We start from the raw sequence: 24,087 nt of genomic DNA on the forward strand, positions 1-24,087 counted from the left end.
AGGCTGATATTAAATTTAAAAATGAGACAAAATACTGAATTTTAATTAATCTCCATTTCTATTTTAATCACTTGTTTTTAATGAAAACTAGTGGTGGGCCGTTATCGGCGTTAACGTGCTGCGATAATGTGAGACTCTTGTCGCGCGATAAATAAAATATCGCACGTTAATCTATTCTCGAAATATGGGTTTTGGTATGCTCATCACCATAGCGTTCCATTGACGGACGCTTTCAGACTGCGCTCCAGTCGCTTTCTCCTCTCCACCTGTTGCTTCAGCAGACCTACTAAATATGAACAGTGTTTGCATGCTGAAAACATTAATCCCTCTGCCGTGGTAGGTGTTGTTTGAGTGCTTTTTCATAAGTGGTAGACTAAAGAGATGTTATTGTTTGAGGTGAAGCATAGAGACATTATTGTGTGTGAGTAGCCTACCAGCCCGACATAGCCTACATTTCCTCTCGCATTGCATGGAACACATAAACAACTTCCAGAAATCTTGCCTGTGCCATAATTGCAAAATATTCCGTGCGATATGCATTTTGAAGATTGTCAAACTAAAACTGCCAATATACTCTCGCTGAATGTTTGTGTTGCATTCGCGCATTTGCGACTCAGTGAGATATTCTCATGTCAGACGGTAATAAAACTCGCGGTTGTCGCGCTTGATATTATTATTTTTGCAAAATGAATTAATTTCGAGTTGTAACACCTCTGGAATTCTAACTCTGAGAACAACTGTCAGGTTTAGGCCAAATTGCCGTGGGCCAGTGCTGTTGGTTCTACATATCCAGTAGCCTGCCTCTGCTGAGGGCTGCTGAGCTTACTTGTGCGCAGAGCTCCTCCCTCTCTTAAAGGAGCCGCTGCTCTTTTTAACAGTCAGTGACAGATGCATTCTCTCTCTCTCTCTCTCTCTCCCTCTCTCTCTCTCTCCCTCCCTCCCTCCCTCTCTCTCTCTCTCTCTCTCTCTCTCTCTCTCTCTCTCTCTCTCTCTCTCTCTCTCTCTCTATTAGAAATGCTGAATTGTTGAGGTCATTTTGTTTAAATAGCCTAATTGTTTGATAGATTTATCTGTATTTGCCTCTATAGCGCTATTCATTTAGAAATTTTAGTATCTTATAACTGTAAATGCTTCCTATTGAACACACTTTGCACATATTGCAGTGCGTTTTTTTTCATCACCAAGTATCAACATGACCATTTTTTTGAAAATGAGATGCATTTTGGGAAAAAACGGGGTTTTTCCTGCATTATTTCGCTAGCGCGCCATTTCTGAATGAGCCATTTTGATATAGATTAATCTAGATTAATCTAGATTAATTTCAAAATTACAGTGAGATTAATCTAGATTAAAAAAATTAATCTATGCCCACCCCTAATAAAAACCTTCTCTCATCAAAAAGTGAACCTTGTGTAGGTGAAAACCGTTATCACGGTTTTTTTACGGTATACCGCCCAGCCCTACTTGCGAGGTATTAGTGCCTTTGGACACCACAGTGCATTAATACGGTCCTGAGCATGTGCAGTGCAGGATGGGAAATCTTTAATGTCTACTTACATTTGCCTCTTCTTATTGTGGTTTATACGGATCTTAGCCACTTTGGGGTACAAGCCGGCAACAATCACCGCCTTGATGATCTTCTCGTTCTCTGAGGGTACGTAGGCAAAGATGGAGGGACAGAGAAAGGCATGAAAAAAGAGAGGGGGGGTGAGAATAAAAGAGAGAGAGAGGGAGTGAGAGGGAGAAAGAGAGAGAAGGAGAGAGGTAGAGAGAGGGAGAGGGAGGGAGGGAGGGAGTATGAGAGAGAGAGGGAGAGAGAGAAAGAGAGAGAGAGAGAGAAAGAGAGAGAGAGAGGGAGAGAGAGGGAGGAGGGAGAGAGAAGAGGTAGGAAGAGAGGGAAGGAGTGGAAAACAAATAAGACAAGCGATAACATGAAAAGAGGACAAAAATAGAGTTTGTTTTGAAAGACAATGTCCTCCACGGTACATGAAGATGAAGGGTGGCTGGCAGAGGCGAGTAGACAGTTACACATGCTCTCCTCCAAAAAGGCAATTAAAGCACAGTAGAGTGGACAGACATGCCGGGCCTGCCTGACAATCTGACAAGGTGAAATGAATTGGAAAAGAAAAAAAACAACAACATGCATCGAAGCACAGCTAAATCAAACAGAACGAAACACGCAAACACACATGGGCACACGCACAGACAAACACACACACCATTCAAATCCAAATCTGATGTCGGGGTGGGGTGTGTGTGTGTGTGGGGGGGGGAGGGGTGGCAGACAGACAACTGAGGTCCTCTGACACAGGGTGGAGGGGTGGAGGAGGTTATCAGAGTGGATAGTTAGGGGGGGGGGAGGTTACCTGATTGGATAGTTAGAGGGAAAGAGAGGGGGTGAGTGAGTGTGTGTGAGTTTACCCAAATGGAGAATGAAAGAGAGAGTGTGTGTGACGTTACTAGAGTGGAGAGTGGAGAGTGAGAGAGAGAGAGAGAGTGTGTGTGAGGTTACCTGAGTTGATGTTGGCCCTGGCATCTCTGGGGTCCTTACTGCTCACAAAGCCAGCCCCCAGCAGGTGCTCAGCAAACTGACCCTTCATATTGTGAAGCATCTACAGGAGAGAGAGAGGGAGAGAGAGAGAGAGAGAGAGAGAGAGAGAGAGAGAGAGAGAGAGAGAGAGAGAGAGAGAGAGAGAGAGAGAGAGAGAGAGAGAGAGAGAGGGGAGAATGAGAGAAAGAAGTGGACCATCAAACAAATGAAGGTAACTTTATTCTCGTCCTCTGCAAGTACCTTAAATACAGCCATGGGGTACACTACACTCCATTACATAATTCATCAGTCATCTAATTGGAAAGTTATGGGAGTTTTGCACTTGCATCGTACATGGACACCAGTAGTCGGATAGAGTGGAGATACCACTTAATTGATCCCTAAGGAAATCAAGGCACCCAGCAGCAGCAGTAGCAACACAGCTTTTAGATCAAATCGTCAAGGTCTGCAAAGACTTTACACGTACATACCGTACTGTAGAACATGCCATGCATGCCACCAGTGTGGTGGAGGATGCAAAAGGCGTCTGGTGAAAATAACATGCCCAGAGTGGAAAAAGGACTGGTGAAAAGGTGAAAAACATGTGTGTTGTCCGCTTGTCCAGAGGGGTGTACTAAGAAGGAGTGAACCAGGTTAAAGCGATGGTTCGGAGTAGAATCACCCTAATGCCATTTGAACCGTGACACCCATCCACCTTTACACCCGAAGTGTTTTCTGCCGCAGACTTACATCAACAGAGTTGCCGTGTTATTCGATGTTTATTCCGGTTAGCTTGACTCAAGCGCATATGGATACTGGGCACCGTCTCCAAACTTTCCCCACAAAAATAACATGTCATTACACCAAACTTCTGCAGTAGCACAAATATGGTCTGTACTCACGAAACGAAGCATTTGGAATTTTAGAATCTTGCATTGTTATAAAACACATTCTTTTTATCAAATGTTAAAAAACCACTCTGAAAATTAAGAGGTAAATGATCTTATAGAAAAGCCTGAGGACTCCAGGCTCTTCTATTAGATGACTTACCTCATTACTTAACCTGGTTTACTCCTGAACCAGCTTCTTAGTATACTGCCCTACAATTTCAGAACGCAGTATAATTCAAAATGGCAAACTGAGAAAAAAGGCTTTAAAGTTTCCTTTCTGTCCACGCGACTGTGTTGGAGGTAAAGTGGTGATGACACTTCCATATAATACTTTTTTATGGTGAAAATTTATGCACACAAGAAAAAAGCAAAAAAACCAACATTCTCATTACTTTTTAGCTGAAAAATCATTATACTGCGCTCTGTTGTGGTATTACTGTCTACACCAAAACCACGGTGTCAATGGAGAAGTGCAGTATAATTCGCATTATACTGCGTTCTTGGCTAGTACGACGTAACCTCCTAAAACCAAAAAGCGCAGTATAATCAGTTTTTTGCGTTTTTTTCCGAAACGGGACCAAGTTGGGCCAAAAAAATTTAACACAAGAAAAAGAAGGTATTTTAAAGCCAATTTCCGGTCTAAACCCATTTTCGACCATTTTCAAGATACTGCGTTCTGATATTGTAGGGCAGTATAGGCCACAGGTCTTACCTGGAGTGTGTTGGCTGACAGGAAGTTCTCCCAGCAGAAGTCCTTTTCATATCTGAAGCCCCGTCGCTTGGCCTCCTCCCAACCCTGAGATAGAAGCAGCCAACCCAAAAGGGCTCATTAGATAGATCCAATAGCTGTAAAATAGCAAATACTAGGCCCAAGGCTACCAAGTTGGGTCAGAGTCAGTAAACATTGACACTGAAATGCTTAGTGCCAAAACGTGGGCAAGACAAAAATAAAGTGGTGAAACCATTTAATAATTCAGAATTAGACAGTTCCTTCGAGTTTGATCTAGTACTTTAATATTTCAATTCATTCCAAATTAAGGTGTTTACACGATGTTTTCAAAGCGGAATTAAGCTTTATTCTAAATTAAATGGAGTTCATTCCGAATTAAATGTCTTATGTAAACGTAGCCATTGACACCAGCAAAAATACTGTGTCAGATGGAAAAGGTGGCTTACATATAAACTACAACAAACTCCCCCTAAATTAGCATAAGACTAAATTAGCATAAACCCGTTAACATTGTGGCTAATGAATGTCAGCTAATGACGTTTTCATTCCATAAATCATTCCATCATTCTCATTTAAAAAAAAAAAAAATAATTCCAAATTAGACTGCTCTTTCTGTTTCCGGTTCAGTTTATTACCGTTCTTTTGTGTAAAAGCAGACTGGTATGGCAAAGAAAAGCAAGAGCATGCAGTGCTGTACATAGTAAATCGCACGTTTGAATAATTTAGACGCTCATTTCACACTGGCTTCCTCAAGTCAGCGTACTGTAGCGTTGTAATAAACACAATGGCTTTCCTCTGTCCCAAAGTAAATGTGAGCAGCGTCAATGTGACCATTAGTGGTAGAGGAGCTAGCTGCATTATGCCCAACATACCACCTTGCCATTAGCCCTACGGCAATAGATTATTCATGTGTGTGCAAAAATAACCTGCGCTTGTCAGGATACTGTCGTAACAAACAAAAATGTACAATCCTATGTACACTGTGAGACGCAAAAATTAACTGGATACACACTGTCGTTAACCCATTTAAGCTGCCTGATGCTATACGCTACATTGACCTAGTCGCCTGGAGCTGCATTCAGGCTCTTGAGGGTTCAGCCTCTTTAAGGGTTTTTTGACAAGAAAGGGGATATGTTAGAGCTGAATGAACACATTTTTCGTACCTTTTAGGTTTTTATAGGCTTAGGACAACTTTTCCCAAAATAGGTTTAGGCATTCAGCAGGCGTTTTTTTGCAGGTGCCTTAGGCTTAAATGGGTCTTAATTTTTCATAAATACTTACTAACACCATCAATTTCTAGGTACTGATTATGGTTTCAAAGTGTTCTGTATAGGTGGATCAAATCCACCACTTTGAATTACCGGTACCAGTCAAACATGTTTGGCTGCAAAAACTACTCTGGTTGGATCAGTAATTAATAGTTTATTTACACACACTTGTGAAAAATTATTTAATTTGTTAATGGGCATCATCATTTCAGAAATAAACGGCTAAAATGAAAACTGATCCGCTAAATGGAACTTCTGTTTTTATTTCCTCCCTTTTTGTCACTACATCAGACGTTCCTATGCATAACGACTCGCCTACAATCGCATACATCAACTCTAAGTGAACACCATCCGTTCCGTAAGTAATGCTTGGCCTCGTTACAATCATAGCTCAATCTAAGGCACTGAGAAACATTATAGCATCTGTACTGTGGATGGCTGCCAAGGGTCTTTGATTGTGATTGCATTGCAGCCCACTGTAGGGTTCAAAAGACAGTGCTGACTGCCAAGTGTATATATAGGGCCTTTCTTCTAACTGGCATGATATGCAATCCATGCATGCAATGATGAGCAGAGGCCAAACTTGTGATATCTATTAAAGGCATGCTTGTCTTTTCTATCTTCTTGTTAGTGTGTGTGTGTGAGAGTGAGAGTGAGAGAGAGAGAGAGAGAGAGAGAGAGAGAGAGAGAGAGAGAGAGAGAGAGAGAGAGAGAGAGAGAGAGAGAGAGAGATAGATAGATAGATAGATATATAGAGAGAGAGAGAGAGAGAGAGAACCGCCGGATTGAAGCATCTTCATATTGCAATTTTAAGAAGACACCTGGGTATTGCCCTGTTTTATGTATGAGGGCCAGGGCTTAACACTAACACACGCCAGGTAGCCAAATGCGGGTGAAAGTCGGCGTTGGCTAGAAGATACCGAAGGTTCACTAGCCATTCTGGCGGGTCCGTTACTATTCTAAATGATGAGGCACCGCATTTTGTAGTTTTTCCCCTCAGACCGTCTTTGCTACAAGCGCAATGCAATGCGATTTCGCGAGCCTACAATACCCATGAAGCACCTGTGTCACGTGTCACCTGTGCCTCAGGCGCGAGAGGAATCTGATAGAGCTAGTCTTGCGAATATGAGTGGCAGCAGCGAGGTACCAGCAGCACATCAGCGCGCGTTTGGAAATGTCAATGAAAACCTTCACGTGAAAATAAAGTAGCGAAGTTCATCTCAACTGACCTGTTTTGGGATCTGTCATTACAATGCATAGCCTAGTAGTAGTGGACATTAAAATGACCAAGGCGAGAGGAGAACACCTCAGTCTTGTGAAAGTCTTGAGACTAATTAGCGCAGTGATAAGACAAGGACACATGCGGCATTAATAATGTTCGGTTTCAATAATTTTCTGATTTGCCTGTATGTCATCATACCTTAATATTCCTCCATGTTTCTTGTGCCGTTGTTCCCGACTGTCAAACGGGGCTTAAACAACGCGCAGTAGTAGCCTTCCAGACTGCACAAATCATGTCCCATGTCCCTTCGCATGTGCCCATCTTGCCTTGCGTCCGTTTAGCCTATATTTTAAACAACTCAATATTAAACGGAATGAAAGGAAGTCGTAGCTCCTTCTGTAGTTACCGGCCGCATATGCGTGTGCCTTCTAGTGGATAGCCTACTTTTATGAGAAAATATTCCAGAAGAGGTGTTATTCTACATCCATGACCGAGGACATGCGAAGCTTGGCAATGACTTTGCACTATCTACTTTGCGCATCGAAAGTGCCCTTCAGATCAAAGACGGAAATATTTTGCTCTCATGTAGGCCTAGCTTACATTTGTGCCCTTCCACAACACTGTGCTTGGTGTTTCTGCACGGCTATGCCATTCCTCAGATAAGTTAATCTGTTCTTATAGCATGCATGCATGCATGGACCAGTTAATAACAATTCTAGTTATTAGGCCCTATATTATATTATATTATATTATAGGCTATTATATTATATTATATTATATTATATTATATTATATTATATTATATTAGGCCTATATTATATTATATTATATTATATTATATTATATTATATTATATTATATTATATTATATTATATTATATTATGTTAGGCCTATATTATCCTACATTACATTATTACAGCCTATTATATAATTCATTAAAGCTGCTATGATGGTTAAGAAAATTATGGCTAGTGAAGAGGCCCAATGGCTAGTGAGACAGGAAAACCACTAGCCAAAATGGCTGGTAAGCGAAAAAGTTAGTGTAAAGCACTGATGAGGGCGTGTGAATATTTCTTATAGGCAACGCAGAATATATTCACAATGGTGAGATTGTTGCTTCTAAAGTTAGGTATTGTCCTGTTTTATATATGAGTGTATGTGAACAGCATAATTGTGTGGTAGAGGTAATAGTAAAAAAAAAATAGCCTTTCACAATGACAGATTCACAATGATAAGATGGTTGCCTGTGACAGATCTTCCTGTTTTATGTATGAGTGAATGTGAATATTTATATCCCCGAAACGCGGAGCGTCGGGGATGTAATGGTTTTGCGTGCACCGCCGCCGCCGCGTCCGCCGCCGCCGCGTAAGGTCTTTCGTATTAACGCGATAACTTTTGAACGGATGTTTGGATTTGTCCCAGATTTTTTGGGTGAATGCTCTAGGGCAGGTTCATGAACTGATTCGAGTTTGGAGGTCAACACTTTCAAGATGGCTGAATTCAAGATGGCCGAATTTTTGTTTGGTCCATAACTTCTGACCGGGTGGATAGATTTGTCCCAGATTTGGTGTGTGAATGCTCTAGGGTAGGTTCATGAACTGATTCGAGTTGGGAGGTCAACACTTTCAAGATGGCTGAATTCAAGATGGCCGAATTTTTGTTTGGTCCATAACTTCTGACCGGGTGGATGGATTTGTCCCAGATTTGGTGTGTGAATACTGTAGGGTAGGTTCATGAACTGATTCGAGTTTGGAGGTCAACACTTTCAAGATGGCTGAATTCAAGATGGCCGAATTATTGTTTGGCTCATAACTACTGACCGGGTGGATGGATTTGTCCCAGATTTTTTGGGTGAATGCTCTAGGGCAGTGGTTCCCAACCTATGGGTCGGGATCCCCCTTATGGGTCGCCAAAGATCCACAGGGGGTCGCGGAGCCCTCTTGATTTTAAGGGGTTTTGTTTTAAATATATATAGCCCATGTTGAATAAAAGACAAAGCATTTAACTTATACATGCATAGACGCAACAAATTGTAAGTGCTACATTAAACATTTATTCTATATTTGACCAAAGACAAATTGAGGAATAAAATAACTAAAATAAGTTTTCGCAGGAAACGGAGGGCATCTTGTGGCTCCGTCTCGTGCGGGCGCTCGCGTGGTTGGGTCACCAAAGCTTACAATAGTAAAAACATGGGTCCCTTAAGAAAAAGGTTGGGAACCACTGCTCTAGGGCAGGGCTGTACGTTAAGCTTTTTCACTAGGAGCACAGGTGCTCCTAAATGAAAAAATGTAGGAGCACGGATAAAACTTTAGGAGCACAGATACTAATTTAGGAGCACTCTTGTGTCATGACACTTTTTTTTATTGGGGGGGGTTTATGTAAAATACTGTGCTTATTGTGCTCATTGCTTGTTTCTTCATCTTCATGCACAATGGCCTAGGCTATATGTCAGTGTTTTTTCCAACACTGGGGTATGGGGTCACCTGGAATTCCAATGGGCTCCCCTGAAATGTCTAGGTGTGAAATAAAAAATACCAATAAATATCACTAATTAACAATCCATAGCTATTGTAGTCTTATACCAGAGATATTCTACTCTCTCTGCTTATACTGTCAGAAATATCCACTGTTTTTTTATAGCCAGCAAGTTTGCTCAGTCATGGTTTTGGTTGTGAAAAAAATGTGGTCCCCAAAAGTTCAGGATAAAATGGTCCCAGTGCAAAAAGTGTTGGGAACCACTGCTATATGCCATAAATCACAGTTCCCATTACTATTAGCCTACTATTATTAGGCATATTATCATTATTATTGTTATTATTATTAGTATTAGGCTATAACTTCGTGATTAAAAGCATGTAAATCACATGCTTACTGAACTAGATTGACTAAATCTTAAACATAGCCTACAACACGTTAATCCAACGGGCTTTATTATAGCCTAGTTTTTGTTTCCTCAAACGCATGGGTTGGAACGGTGTGAAATGAAACTGGGAGCAGCAAAATTATCTCACTGTGTTGGCTGCTCTTTTTGATAGCCTACAGCACCGGTAGCTACTGGACCAACTAGACTTTAAATTTGCGCGCACTGCACACTACTTGTGAATGCTCCTCGAACTATATTTTGACTTGATTACTTTGATAGCGATTGCATTTTTTTGCGAAGTCATTGCGAAGACAGCGGTTTGGGAAACGCCAAAACAGCTCAAACAACGACGTCCTTTAAAGTAACCACATAGCAAACCGAGTGGCTATTTCATTAAACCACATGAGTTAGCAAACCGAGTGGCTATTTCACTATCGGATCCAAGAGGTTTCCTGTTAGCAATGCAAACTCCCGCAACGTTTTAAACAGCAGTCCATTTCGAAAAGCTGTAAGAAGTGCTGGCACAGAACATCCGACTGGGAGATGAGGCATGCGCGCTTTGTAACTGTTGCCACCAGGGATCTGTGCGAAGCGATTCTGTTTTTTTTTTTTCTTCTGAGCTACGGGAGCAGAGATGGCTCAATCTTAGCCAACACGGAATTCAAGCAACATTGACCGTCTTTTTTTTAAGTGCGTTCCCAATGGAGTTTGATGCTGTCTATCAGACAGGCTGTGGAAAAAATGTCACAATCATAATCATGCACTCGAACTCAGAAGCAAAATGCGAATGAAAGGGTTGAATGCATACTCGTTTTATTTTTCTTTCTCGCACAGTCAAAATTTTAGGCTCAATATGCGACCAATTGGTCTTAATGTACAGCCCTGCTTTAGGGTAGGTTCATGAACTGATTCGAGTTTGGAAGACAACACTTTCAAAATGGCGGAATTTTCATTTGGCCCATAACGTCTGACTGGGTGGATTGATTTGCCCGGTAACACCTTATTTTAATGGTTCACCATTTCAGTGAATCTACCATATTAGGTACAGTATAATAACCAATGTAACAATATTTAATACCATGTAATACTAGTGTAATACCAGTGTAACAATATGCAATATCAGGTACAGTGTAATAACGAGTGTAACAGTATGCAATACCATGTAATATAGTGTAATACCAGTGTAACAATATGCAATACCATGTAATACCACTTACGCACAAACACATGATGTAAGTAAAAAAAAATGGCGGTGTTACACTGGTATTACATTGTATTAAATATTGTTACACTGGTTATTACACTGTACCTAATGTGGTATATCCACTGAACCATTAAAACAGTATTACCATTTGCCCCATTTTTTGCTTCATTTTCACAATAGTCGTTTGGTTTTAAGCCTATGCACATCATGTCACGTCTGTATGTATCATATACGTTTACGAAATGGTGGACGGGAGTGGTAGGAATGATGGGGGACTGGAAGCGTCGCGTTTTGGGGATATACCTTAAGCAGTCGAAGGCGACTGCACAGGCAGTCTAGTTTCCTGTAGTAGTAGAAGTAGTAGCAGTAGTAGCAAGGGGCGTAGCAGCAAATTTTGGGCCCTATATACAATCAGCACCAATGCCCCACCCAGCCATATATTTTCATATATCAGACTGTGTGTGGGCCCCCTATATACATGGGGCCCAGGTGAATCAGTCACACTTTACCCCCCTGAACGACACCCCTAAGTAGTAGAAGCAGTAGCAGTAGCAATAGTAGTAGCAGTAGCAATAGTAGTAGCAGTAGCAATAGTAACAGTGGTAAAATAATAGCCTACACTGAAAGCGTTGATGATGGTGAGGTGGTCGCTTCTGGTGTTCTTGGACAGGGTTTTCCTCTTGGCGTCTGCCAGCTTCTCCTTCCCCTGAAACAGGAAACACCAATGATCACCAATGAGCACCAGACACATTCATCAGTGATGTTTCCAAATTACTTTACGTGTGGCAGAGCCTCTCTGTGCATGCATGTCTGTTTGCATTAGCGGTGTAAAAAGTAATCGAATCGAATTGAATCGATTCGTATCGCATCATGGGGAATTCTTAAGTATCGAAAATAATGTAATCGCTGGCCCCTGCCCAATGCAAAAGCTGTTAATTGTGCCACATGATAGAAGGTGAAAAGTAATTGGAAAAAAGTTGAATCGAATCGCATTGCATCGTATCGTGGGGCATTCTTAAGTATCGAAAAATCGATATTGAATCGTCATGGAGGCTGTGATTTACACACTTAGTTTTCATTGTGCATATGTGCCTGTGTGTCTATGCATACATTCATATTATTCTGGCATCCACTTCGACATCAGCAGTGGGAAGTAGATAGCACTCCTTACTGCCTGACAGCATGCATTTGTGTGACCATGCCTGTTTTGTGCATACGCATGTATGCCTAATATGCATCTGTGTAGGCATTGGGGTCATTCCATGTCAATTCACATGATTCCCTAGAATCTCGTATGAACCAAATCGTGAGTCAAGTGTATCGTTACAGCCCTGATGTGCAATGATTTAAGAGCATGTGTGAGTGAGTTCTTCATTATTGCACAAACGCGATTCTGCGTTCTGCCTTCCGTAGTGGAAGGCAGAACGCCGAAACTCATCTGTGTAATAATAAAGAACCTATACATGGTGCAACCTTTTTCCTCATTTTTCAGTTTTACAATATTTTGGCCAGCACTCTCAAAAGGAGAAATACTTGTGGAGTGGAGCCTGCTCCAACATTTCTGAGCATGTGCGAGTGGGTACCATGGGGATGAAGAAGGGGTCCTTGAAGCTGAGGCTGGCGGCGATGGTGAGCACGGGGTCCAGGCAGCCCAGCAGGGCACCAAACAGGATCATCTTCCCAATGTGGGGCTCCACCGGCATACGCGCCAAGTGCACACCCAGTGGAGTCAACTCCTCATTCCTGTCCAGAGCATTCTGATGAGGAAGGAAGGAGGAAGCAGGGAGGGATACATAGAAAGGAAGAAAGAAAGACAGAGAGAAAGAAAGAAAGAAAGAAAGAAAGAAAGAAAGAAAGAAAGAAAGAAAGAAAGAAAGAAAGAAAGAAAGAAAGAAAGAAAGAAAGACATGTAACAGACGCGGCAGTAGAAAACGATAGAAATGCGATGGAAAGCAAAGTGATGAAAGGGCGATGGAGCATGTGGGAGAAAGACAGGAGGGAAAAAAGAGCAGGTGAGATATGGAGAGAAAGAGAAAGGCAGAGGGACAAAACGAGGACGAAGAACATGAATACATGGAGAGAGAGAGAGGTGGGGGGAGAGAGACATACAGAGAGAGAGAGAGAGAGAGAGAGAGAGAGAGAGAGAGAGAGAGACAGAGAGAGCGAGAGAGCGAGAGAGCGAGAGAGCGAGAGCGAGAGCGAGAGCGAGAGAGAGGGAGAGAGAGGGAGAACGGGGGTGACTGAGAATGGCGGTCTAAGTCTAGTCATTGTATTGTTTCACCCGTAGCTGCGGCGGCAGCAGCGTGTTGCTCATGCCTCATTTGTTTCCACTTTCCCCTGTCATATCTCATGTCCACCACCGTCCCTCACACGCCCCCGCCGCTAGCACACAATGATACAATACGCAAACGCACGCACACACACACACACACACACGCACACACACACACACACACACACACACACAGACACACACAGACACACACAGACACACACAGACACACACAGACACACACACACGCGCGCGCGTGCACACATCCAAACACAGGCACACGCAGGCTAACGCACAAAGACACACACACAAACATGAACCCCCCCACCCCCCACCCCCCCACACACACACACGCACGAACACCCCCCCCCCCCCCCCCCCACACACACACACACACACACGCACACACACACACACGTACCCACATGAGCACATGAACCCACAAACATGCACACACACACGCGCTGTTCCCCTCACCAGGTCCATGAGGTGTGTGATGGCCAGCTCGATGGCCTTGTCTGAGGGGGGGTCCAGGGCCTTATGCAGGAAGGAGGCGATGGAACCCAGCTTCAGGATCTGGAAAAAACACAACAGACCACACACACACACACACACACACACACGCACACACACACACACACACACACGCACACGCACACGCACACACACACACACACACACACACACACACACACAGCTTCAGGAACGGGACAAAACTCAACAGACATTGTTTTTTTTCACAAAGTGCACTCAACTCTCAACTGTTTTTTTACAAGGTCTTCAGGTGCGAGTGAACAGCAAAATTCACATTTAGTAGAAAAGTTGCACTCTTCGGTGTGATTCTTCATGACTTTTCGGCCTAAGCCTTCTTCAGCATCAAGACAAACACAACCAACACATAGACACACACACACATTCCAATTCCTTATCTGAACCCCTCTAATTAACTGTACATGGACTGTATACAAATATACAACACAAACATCATTTTGTTTATTTCAATCCACTAATTAAACTGGATTCAAGTAAACTGGATTCAAGAGGAGACATGCATCTATTGTGGATTCAGAAAAACACGGCAGCCAGGTTGCCTATTGATTGCTGATGAAACCTGTGGCTGCTTGTGCTTTGGCAGGCACGCAGCTGCGTCAGACACACTGAGCTAGCTACTACAACACCTGTGGCACTTTGCAACACAACACTTACCATTAAGTGTACTGGTATAATAGGTATTGATCAGATATCAAGGACTGTGTGTGTGTGTGTGTGTGTGTGTGTGTGTGTGTGTGTGTGTGTGTGTGTGTGTGTGTGTGTGTGTGTGTGTGTGTGTGTGTGTGTGTGAGAGAGAGAGAGAGAGAGAGAGAGAGAGAGAGAGAGACAGACAGAGAGACAGACAGAGACAGACAGAAAGACAGACAGACAGACACTCAAGCACAGCAAGTTAGCAAGCAATCGAAAATTGAGAGGAGAAGACGACACAGAAACAGCCAAAAAGACAGACGGACAGTGTGAGACATTGTGTGATTTCTTATTCATGACAAGACGAGACTTTCTGTCTTTCTGTAAGAAAAACACAGCAGTCTGGTAAAAGCATCCCTGTTTGCCATTCACAGTAGGCTACCTCTAGGATACACAAGCACAGACCTCTGGCTTGGTGTTGGGCTCTGCATGAAAATAGCTTGGCAGTGACGCAAGTTTTGAGAAGGTAGTGTAAGGAATACTATTTGTAACCCTGACGGACCTAGTATATCTCTTCTCAGGGCTTAGCAGCAGAATCCTGGACGCCCGTGTCTGGCGGAGCTGTGTTTGTGTGTGTGCGCACGAGCGTGTGTGTGTGTGTGTGTGTGAGTGTGTGTGTGCGAGAAAGAGATTTTGTGTATTTCTGTCTGTGTGTGTGTGAGATTTTGTACACAAGATTTTGTGTATTTGTGGGTGGGTGTGAGAGAAAGAGATTTTTTGCGTGTGTGTGCATGTATGTGTGTGTGTCTCTCTCAATGTGTGTGTGGTTGTCTCTATGTGTGTGTGCGTGTGTGTGCGCGTGTGCGTGCGTGTGTGTGTGTGTGTGTGTGTTTGTCTTTGTGTGCTTGTCTCTGTGTGTGTGTGTGCGTGTGTGTGTGCGTGTGCGTGTGTGCTTGTCTGTGTGCGTGTGCGTGTGTGCTTGTCTGTGTGCGTGTGCGTGTGCGTGTGCGTGTGTGTACAGCGTGTGACTGTGTTTGTGTGCCTGCGCCCGTGTATCCATGTGCACTTTTGGACAAAGCTGTCATGCTTAAATAGCGGGAGGGCTTGTAGCCATCACAGTAAGTGACACCCTCTAAAAGGTGTTTCTATGTGTGTGTGTGTGTGTGTGTGTGTGTGTGTGTGTGTGTGTGTGTGTGTGTGTGTGTGTGTGTGTGTGTGTGTGTGTGTGTGTGTGTGTGTGTCAGTGATGGCCGACGGCACAGCGGTGATTAATACTCATGCACATCCATTAGGCCATTAGCAATGCTCTCACAAACACCATTAGAGACCCCCCCACACACACACACACACACACACACACACACACACACACACACACACACACACACACACACACACACACACACACACACACACACACACACACACACACACACACACACACACACACGAGCCACTATTAGAGGGTAGGTGTCTGTGTGTGTGCGTGTATGTGTGTGTGTGTGTGTGCATGTCAGATGCAGTGTGTGATTTGGAGTGAGAGGGTTGGTGAGAAAGTGTGTGAGAGCGAAAGAGAGTGGGAGAGAAAGACTGAGAGAAAAAAAGACAGAGAGAGAGAGAGAGCAAGAGAGGGGAGAGAACACCAACATCTGAGTGGCCAATTAAGGGTGTGATTGGCCGCTATTTGGAGAAATACCATTAAATAACCCCATCTGTCTGTCTCTGGCTCTGGCTCTCTCGCACACGCACACACACAACACAAGGACGCATGCACAGACACACAGACAAAATTCAGGCTGCGGGGGAAAAAAGGTAGAAGCAGTTCTCTGAATGGCAAGGTGTTGGTCCCATACACACCTTGATCTGCAGTAGGGGTGGTACGGTTCACAAAATTCACGGTTCGGTTCATATCACGGTGTCAAGGTCACGGTTTTCGGTTCTCTACGGTTCTTTTTTTAGTTCAAGATAAATAGTGCACTGGCTAATAGAATCTGACTTATCACTAAATATCCTACATATGGTTTGTATAGGCTTATAATGTGAAAATGGTGTGATTTTAATTGTGTCATCCTCTGATTTAGTCTTATACACTAATGTTTTAATCAGAGAGACTGGATAAGGTACTCCTGGAATCTGTTCTAGATCTGTCTAGAATATGTTTTACATACAGGTATTTTTCTGGGCAGTACATGAATTGCGGTTTGCGATGGATTGCACGGCTCGGTTCGGTATGTGTGTGAATTGTACGGTTTCGGTTTTCGGTGCGGTTTGTGCCATCCCTAATCTGCAGGCAGAGCCAGTCACACACACACACACACTGACTCACTCACTCACTCTGGGTCCATCTCATTATATAACTTCATGTCCTAGCCTTGTGCATGTGGACTCTTGCTTTGCTGACGCCCATATCCGTGGAGAAAACAATTAAAGGATTTATCCGGAGTTGGAACAAGTTTGCCTGATTTTTGCATGTTTGGGATGAAATACAGTCACTCTAGAGCAAAATCAAGGCAAAAGGATGCGTTTTGAGAAACTTTGATAATATCACGCTAGCCTCGTTAGCCATATCAGCTATGCGATATGATAGATTGCGGGCATCGTATCTCGGCGGTTACACACATTTAAAAAACACAACATTTTAAAGTCTTGCACAGCTCAAAACAACGTCACACTTACCTTGTAATATGTTGAGGATATCCACACATAAACCGAAGTGTCCAAAGCCCTTCATTTATTCTTGAAAGGTCTGCAGAATGTGTTTTGTGAAGCTACTACCTTGACAATATCTTCAGTTACGGTCAAGGCAACTATTTGACACAAAAGTCCACAAAAGTAGATTGCTGAGGGCGTCGCATCATCAGCTATTATTATTACCATAGCTGATGATGCGACGCCCTCTGCAATCTACTTTTGTGGACTTTTGTGTCAAATAGTTGGCTGTTGATATTGTCTACATCACACACACATGAACGTACGTACCTTGATCTGTAGGCAGAGCTCCTCCAGTGATGTGCGCTGTATCTCAGGCAGCTGGTAGCTGTCCAGCAGGCTGGCCCTCAGTCCATTGTACAGGTGGTAGCACTTCCCTGGGGATACCCTGTGGAACACACGCACACGGACACACACGTGCAAAGGCACACACACGCACACGTACACACACACATACACGCACACGCACACACTTAACTCCTTAATTTGGATTGACAGATAGGCGTTCACTATAGCACAAACTAAATGTATAGAAGGTTTTTTTTTTTAAATCTGCTCATTCAGTGTCCAAAAGATACATGTGGCACCTACATCTCCAAATGGAGAGGCTTCCAATTATGCCGGAAACTGAGCACAATTGGTGCATTTTTTTTAGCCTGTTGTTTAGAGAGTCCACAGATCTGTAATGCACGCACACACATTTCATGTACATGGCCCAAACTACCAAAGATTAATGCTATCGTTTTACGGGAGTAGCCACAATTATTTAGCACATTGCACAATTGATGGTATTTCAATATTTTGGAGGGATAGCACGTTTCCATAGCTGTCAAAACAACAACCAATTTCAACCAGAATAATAGATTTATTTTGTTCATTGATTAATGTCAGATTCGGTGAAGGATGGATGACATTCCCAAACGTATCACAATGATCATTTGTAAGAGAAAACCAGTCTATTGCAACACGTCCAGAATTAATTGACACACACACACACACATGCATGCACACGCACACACAGAATGTGCACAGAATACAGAAACGAATATTATTTTGGTATATATTAAATGTGGTTGCCCATCATGCAGTTTTAGGGTTCAGCATCTCTCTACTTTCCCCTGACTCTCTACGAGAATTCAACAACTTCAACTTAACTAAGTAATTTACCTACAGCAGAAAGCCCACCAAATCCAATCAGCCAAGACAGATGGGCAGTACTTAAAAAAAGATGGCACACGCCAGAAAAATCAAGACCAAAGAGAGAAAATGGATGAGGCGCTAAATAAGCAGGAGAGCGTTGATGGGTTTGATGCCGGCTGAGAGAAAGACGGCGGCTTCTGGAAGTTTCTCCAGGTGTGGGTCTGCCGAGGAGAGGAGATGAGAGGAGAGGAGAGGAGATGGAGCTGATGAATAATGCAGATGGCAGCCTGTGGGTTGCTGTGTGTGGAGACTAATACACCTTTTAATGGGCACAAGTGGCGTCTGTGGGTATAAACCTGGGACTATACATTGAATTGCATTGCATTGCATTGCAGACAGCCATGCAATCCGTGAATGGTGAAATTAGATATGTCCCCACCAACAGGGTTATTCTATTCAACATTCTGTTTGGGTAATACCATTTGTAATATCTTATTCTTTCTCAAGCACATTGAATGCTATACAAATACTATTGCCATTGCTATTCCAGAAGAGTGCCATCATTAGATGAATTTAATTACAAAATAAATTAAATATAGAACAAATATTGCAACTGCAATGACTTACAGCTAGATTATAAATGGTTGTGAATGCATTCATGGGTCATTATAAATACAGGCTTCATAGAAAGTGTTTCCATACATACATATAAATCACATGTTAATACTGTATTTTCAACCAATAATGGTATACAATGATATCCAATGTATATAAAGGCTTAACCTGCACAACACAGGCTGCATTTAATTTTTTACAGCCTGAAAAAATGACCAAATGATATTCCGATAAAGCAACTGTTTAGTTGGAACAGAGGCATGACTTGGGAATTGCCACAACTGTGCAAATTTTAATTGCACAAAACAAACAAAACCACTGAGACCATTATCCTTTGAACGGCTCCACACCAACTCTGCACCTAACCTGCTGTGATAGCGCAGCCCGTAGACACTGCCATCTTATCTGCAGTGTTGTTTGTCGATACTGTTGATACAAAATCTGTTGATACAAACCTCTCTGGCTGGTAAAACACAGAAGTGGTCTGGGGGGAGGGGTGTAGGGGATTGTAATTTGGGGAAAAGACAAATAAAATCTTCTGAGCATGTAACCGTGTTGCTTTTTGGTTAATAAAAAGAAAGAAATATTTTTGAAAAACACTGGCTGTTTCACTTCAGCCAGGCTTTACCCACTGCTGGGGACCTTCGAGCAAACGCCTGAACCTCGTTCCCTGAAGAGTTTGTGTTTCTATGCTTATATTTTCTGTCAGTCATTTTTGGAGGACAAACTAGTAGCCTAGGGGGAAATAAAGAGAAAGAGAGAGAGACTTGTTCCAATTTAAAAGGTAGAGACAGCTGTAGCGGTAGGTAGAGAGCTGTATGGGGCTGTATCCTCATCACGTGTGACTCACCCTAATCCATCTAAACCCATCAGGCTTTCACACGTTCCTAACAAACTCCAGCACAATTTACTCCCGTCACAAACGCAACGCGCCATCGATCACATGAACACAGGGAGACCACACACGCACACACTTACAGATACACACACTTACAGACACACACAGACACAGACACAGACACACACTCAAACACACACGTCACACCTCCTCTCCTCTCCTCCTGTCACAAGCGCGCCAACGACCACATGAACACAGGGAGACCACACACGCGCAAGCAAGCACGCACACAAGCGCACACACACGCACGCACACACACACACACAGAAACGCACATACACCCACACACACACACACACACAGAAACGCACATACACCCACATACACCCACACACCCCCACACCCCCACACACACACACACACACACACACACAGAAATGCACACACACACACACACACACACACACACACACACACACACACACACACACACACACACACACACACACACACACACACACACACACACACACACACGCACGTCACACCTCCTCTCCTCTCCTATCCTCTCCTATCCTCTCTTCTCCTCGTTTAAACATTAAAGGCGGATGAAAAGCTTTCAGTGTGTAACTGGAACAGGAGCAGTCATTTCATCTGCCAATCACACTGCTCCCCACTACCTCAGACACTACAGGGGCTGGGTAAAGCCCTCCGGCTTCCTGTCTGCTGTGTGGCGGTGACACTAGGGCGGTACGCTACAATTCATCAAAAAAAGTACCGAACTCACGATATCAAGAGTGGCAATATACATTTTTTCTGCGCCGTCTAATCGCTAGCTGAATGTCAACAAAAGTGCGGGAGAAGCCCGCCACGACCAAAGCTGCACCCCCCCACACACACACACACACACAGACTGACTGACAAATTAGTGACAAGAAAAAACACTCGGCTATATTTCTAAATATCGTTTGAATATCGTTATCAAGGTATTGCATGCTGTTATCGAGTGTCGATTTTTTTTTTCCGATATCGTGCAGCCCTAGGTGAGACAGTGCAGCACTCACTCACTCAGTCGCTCGCTCACTCACTCGGGCACAATAATGGAAGTCACAGTGACAGGGAGGCTTCTAAGGTGGGCTTTTACTGAGAGAGGAAGGAAGACAAAGAAGAGCAGAGAAAAGAGAGAAGAGGTGAGGGATAGAGACATGGCAGACATGGCCAACCTGACCTCACAAACTCCAGTTCAGTCCTACCATATGCCCTTGGACTGGGACCTCTGCCCATGATTGGCAAAGAGGACGATGAATGGTATTTTAAAGGAGAACAAATTGGAACATCGTGTTCTACTCACTCATGTTAGTTGTTTGTCATTCTGAGCTCTCCCGAAGATAATCGGTCATGAAACAACTTCCTATGGGCGAGTAAAGGTGGGAGCTCGTTGTGACAATGTCGATGACATGATGTCGACGTCAGGAGCTCCTATCTTTACTCAACGTGCAAAAATGATATGAATGACATAACCCAGCTGTTTTGAAGCAAGCCATCCACCGACACGTTATGAAGGTTAGCGTATCATAATGAATAAATTAAACAACAACATAGTTTTTGCCTACAAAAAATTCCCAGTAGAAAGTTGTTTCATGACTGAATGTCTGCGACAGAGCTCTGAATGACATACAACTAACATGGGCGAGTAGAACATGATGTTATAATGTGAAATCAAGGGCCCGATGTAAAAAATGTATATATATATTTTCTCCTTTAAGTCCTATACAACAAGTCTGTCTACACAGTTCTTAACATGTATGGCACATGCTCTAGCACATGGTCTCCTGCTGCTGCTGTTGTTGTTATGTCTGTGACCAAAGAAGCTAGAGGCATATTCTCTGGCTGAACCGTCATACATGCGTCAGCTACAGATTATTTGCATAATATTTTTACGGATGAGCGGATGTGGATCACATTTTCCTGACACACCATAAAAAGAAACATGAACGTGTTTTTTTGTTTTTTTTTTGGTTGCCGAGGCTTTTCAAGATGGCCGATTTTAAAAATGGCAAGGTGCAGATCAGAATCCACCCCGTTTTGTCATTGTTTTTGTTGATGTTCTTGTTGTTGTTGTTATTGGTCTGCTTGGCTGATCATGTTTTTATGAATAAACTTGACCTGACTCATGTGTTAGGACATAAGAATGGCTCTACAGTCAACAACAGTGGAATTTGTAATGTGTTTTGCTCTACACATGATTCATTCCTCAGTGCACATCCATGGTGGAGTTGAGATGCCCTTCAGCAAGGCCCCTCATGTTTACCTCACTGCTCCCTCTCCCTGGGGGTCACAACAACATACTCACTCACTGCCTGTGTATACTGCCTGTGTGAGTGTGACTGGAAGCATGTGAGAGATTTTGAGAGCTAGATGGACAGACAGACAGACAGACAGACAGACAGACAGACAGACAGACAGACAGACAGATAGATAGAGAAACAGACAAATCGGTAAACAGATTGACTGAGTGTTTGTATGTAAAGTATGTGTGTGGGTGCATGTGCGTGTCTGATGACCCACAAATGACCAGACCCGCTGCTAGGATACAATACTTGCTACGAGTGATAGCGCATGTGTGATGTACTGTATGACCCTGTGTAAAAAGGACCAATGGAGCAGGTTTCTAAAGTTGAGAGGTGAGAGTCATGTCATAACTGTAAGTGTGTGTGTGTGTGCGTGTGCGTGTGCGTGCGAGTGTGCGTACGCGTGCGAGTGTGCGTACGCGTGCGAGTGTGTGTGTGTGTAGGACAGCTGAAACAGGAGGGGGGACAGCCAGGAAAGGGCGAAGTCGTACCTGTGGCGCGGCCTCTCCCCTGCTTGGCGTGTGTGTGTGTGTGTGTGTGTGTGTGTGTGTGTGTGCGTGCGTGCGTGCGTGCGTGCGTGCGTGCGTGCGTGCGTGCGTGCGTGCCAGCGCGGCCTCTCTTCTGCTTGCCGTGTGTGTGTGCGCGTGTGTGTGTGTGTGTGTGTGTGTGTGTGTGTGCGTGCGTGCGTGCGTGCATACCTGCCGGCGCGGCCTTTCCTCTGCTTGGCGTTGGCCAGGCTCACCCACTCCGCCGTCAGTGTGCTGATGTTGTTCTCTGTGTCAAAGTGGGTCTCCTTAATCTTACCCCCGTCTATTACGTACACCACATCATCTATGGTAATGCTGAGAAGAGGAGGGAGGGAGGGAGAGAGAGAGAGAGAGAGAGAGAGAGAGAGAGAGAGAGAGAGAGAGAGAGAAAGAGAAAGAGAAAGAGAGAGAGAGAGAGAGAGAGAGAGAGAGATGGAGGGGGAACAAACAACAAAATGGATTTATAAGCCATTCATTTTAATGTGACTTCATCTGTGGGATGGGAGACTTTTGCATATTTACCCAATTATATGTTGCCGTCAATTTCATCACTGCAAGTTTTTGGATAAAATAACGCGTGAGAGAGAGACAGAGATAGAAAGAAAGAAAGAGGGGGTGACAGAGAGAGGAAAACAGAGGAAGGGAGGGCAGCGGCAATACTTGCTGGTAAATGTAAAGGCAAGATGAGGATTATGTTTATTTCAAAGTCAAATTAAAACTCTGAGTGGCACAGACGTACTGGCGCACAATCGCACACGCACGCACACGCACACGCACAAGCACACACACACACACGCACACGCACACGCACACACACACAGCTATAAATAGGCCCATCAGTGGGCATGAAAACCCAACGGTGTGGATGTGTGGGTGTGTTTTGGGTAAAGGGTACTGGGGCCTGTTTAGAAGTGAGCAGAGGAGAGGACGAGAGAGGGAGAAAAAGAAAAAGAGAGGAGAGGAGACATATGATGACAGGAGAGTAGGAATGGAGAAGAGAGGGAGGGAAGAGGAGTGGAAGACAGAGGAGAGAAAAGAAGAGATGGAAAGGAGAGGGGAGGAGAGAACGAGGAGAGAACAAAAAGAGGACTAAGACTGAGAGAAGAGAAGAGAAGAGAAGAGAAGAGAAGAGAAGAGAAGAGAAGAGAAGAGAAGAGAAGAGAAGAGAAGAGAAGAGAAGAGAAGAGAAGAGAAGAGAAGAGAAGAGAAGAGAAGAGAAGAGAAGAGAAGAGAAGAGAAGAGAAGAGGAGAGGAGAGGAGAGGAGAGCAGATGTGAGAACAGAATAGATGAGGAGAAGAGAAGGGAAGGAGAGGAGAGGAGCAACAGAAGAGAGGAGAGCAGAGAAGAGAAGAGAAGAGAAGAGAAGAGAAGAGAAGAGAAGAGAAGAGAAGAGAAGAGAAGAGAAGAGAAGAGAAGAGGAGAGAAGAGAAGAGAAGAGAAGAGAAGAGAAGAGAAGAGAAGAGAAGAGAAGAGAAGAGAAGAGAAGAGAAGAGAAGAGAAAGGGAGAGAAAGGGAGAGAAAAAGAGAAGAGGTGAGATGAATGAGAGGAGAGTAGAGGAGAGGAAAGAACAGAAAAGGAGAAACAGAGGAGAGAGGAGAGATGAGGAGAGGAGAGGAGAGGAGGTTCCAGGCAGCATGCTCATTAGCCATGCCATGTGGCCACCACCCAGTGTTGGCTGCCGGAGCTCCCGGATGCGGTAATTAAAGCCCAAACCTGACGCGCCTGTCAAACAGCTGTTCCACT

At 43.8% G+C, this 24,087-nt stretch overlaps 1 protein-coding gene across 1 annotated transcript in view; it reads right to left on the minus strand.

Moving 5' to 3' along the window:
- The window catches only part of dhx36 (DEAH (Asp-Glu-Ala-His) box polypeptide 36), a 52,911-nt gene that overhangs the window by 8,541 nt on the left and 20,283 nt on the right, over positions 1 to 24,087 (minus strand). The window contains exons 15-22 of the mRNA XM_063205284.1: positions 22,514 to 22,657; positions 17,142 to 17,259; positions 13,461 to 13,559; positions 12,295 to 12,468; positions 11,331 to 11,417; positions 4,133 to 4,216; positions 2,513 to 2,612; positions 1,558 to 1,648 (exon numbers count right to left, since the gene is read on the minus strand). Of these exons, the coding sequence (XP_063061354.1) occupies positions 1,558 to 1,648; positions 2,513 to 2,612; positions 4,133 to 4,216; positions 11,331 to 11,417; positions 12,295 to 12,468; positions 13,461 to 13,559; positions 17,142 to 17,259; positions 22,514 to 22,657 (897 nt within the window). The remainder of the gene's footprint in view (positions 1 to 1,557; positions 1,649 to 2,512; positions 2,613 to 4,132; positions 4,217 to 11,330; positions 11,418 to 12,294; positions 12,469 to 13,460; positions 13,560 to 17,141; positions 17,260 to 22,513; positions 22,658 to 24,087) is intronic.

This window comes from Engraulis encrasicolus, chromosome 8 (assembly GCF_034702125.1).
Source record: "Engraulis encrasicolus isolate BLACKSEA-1 chromosome 8, IST_EnEncr_1.0, whole genome shotgun sequence".
Classification (NCBI taxonomy): domain Eukaryota; kingdom Metazoa; phylum Chordata; class Actinopteri; order Clupeiformes; family Engraulidae; genus Engraulis; species Engraulis encrasicolus.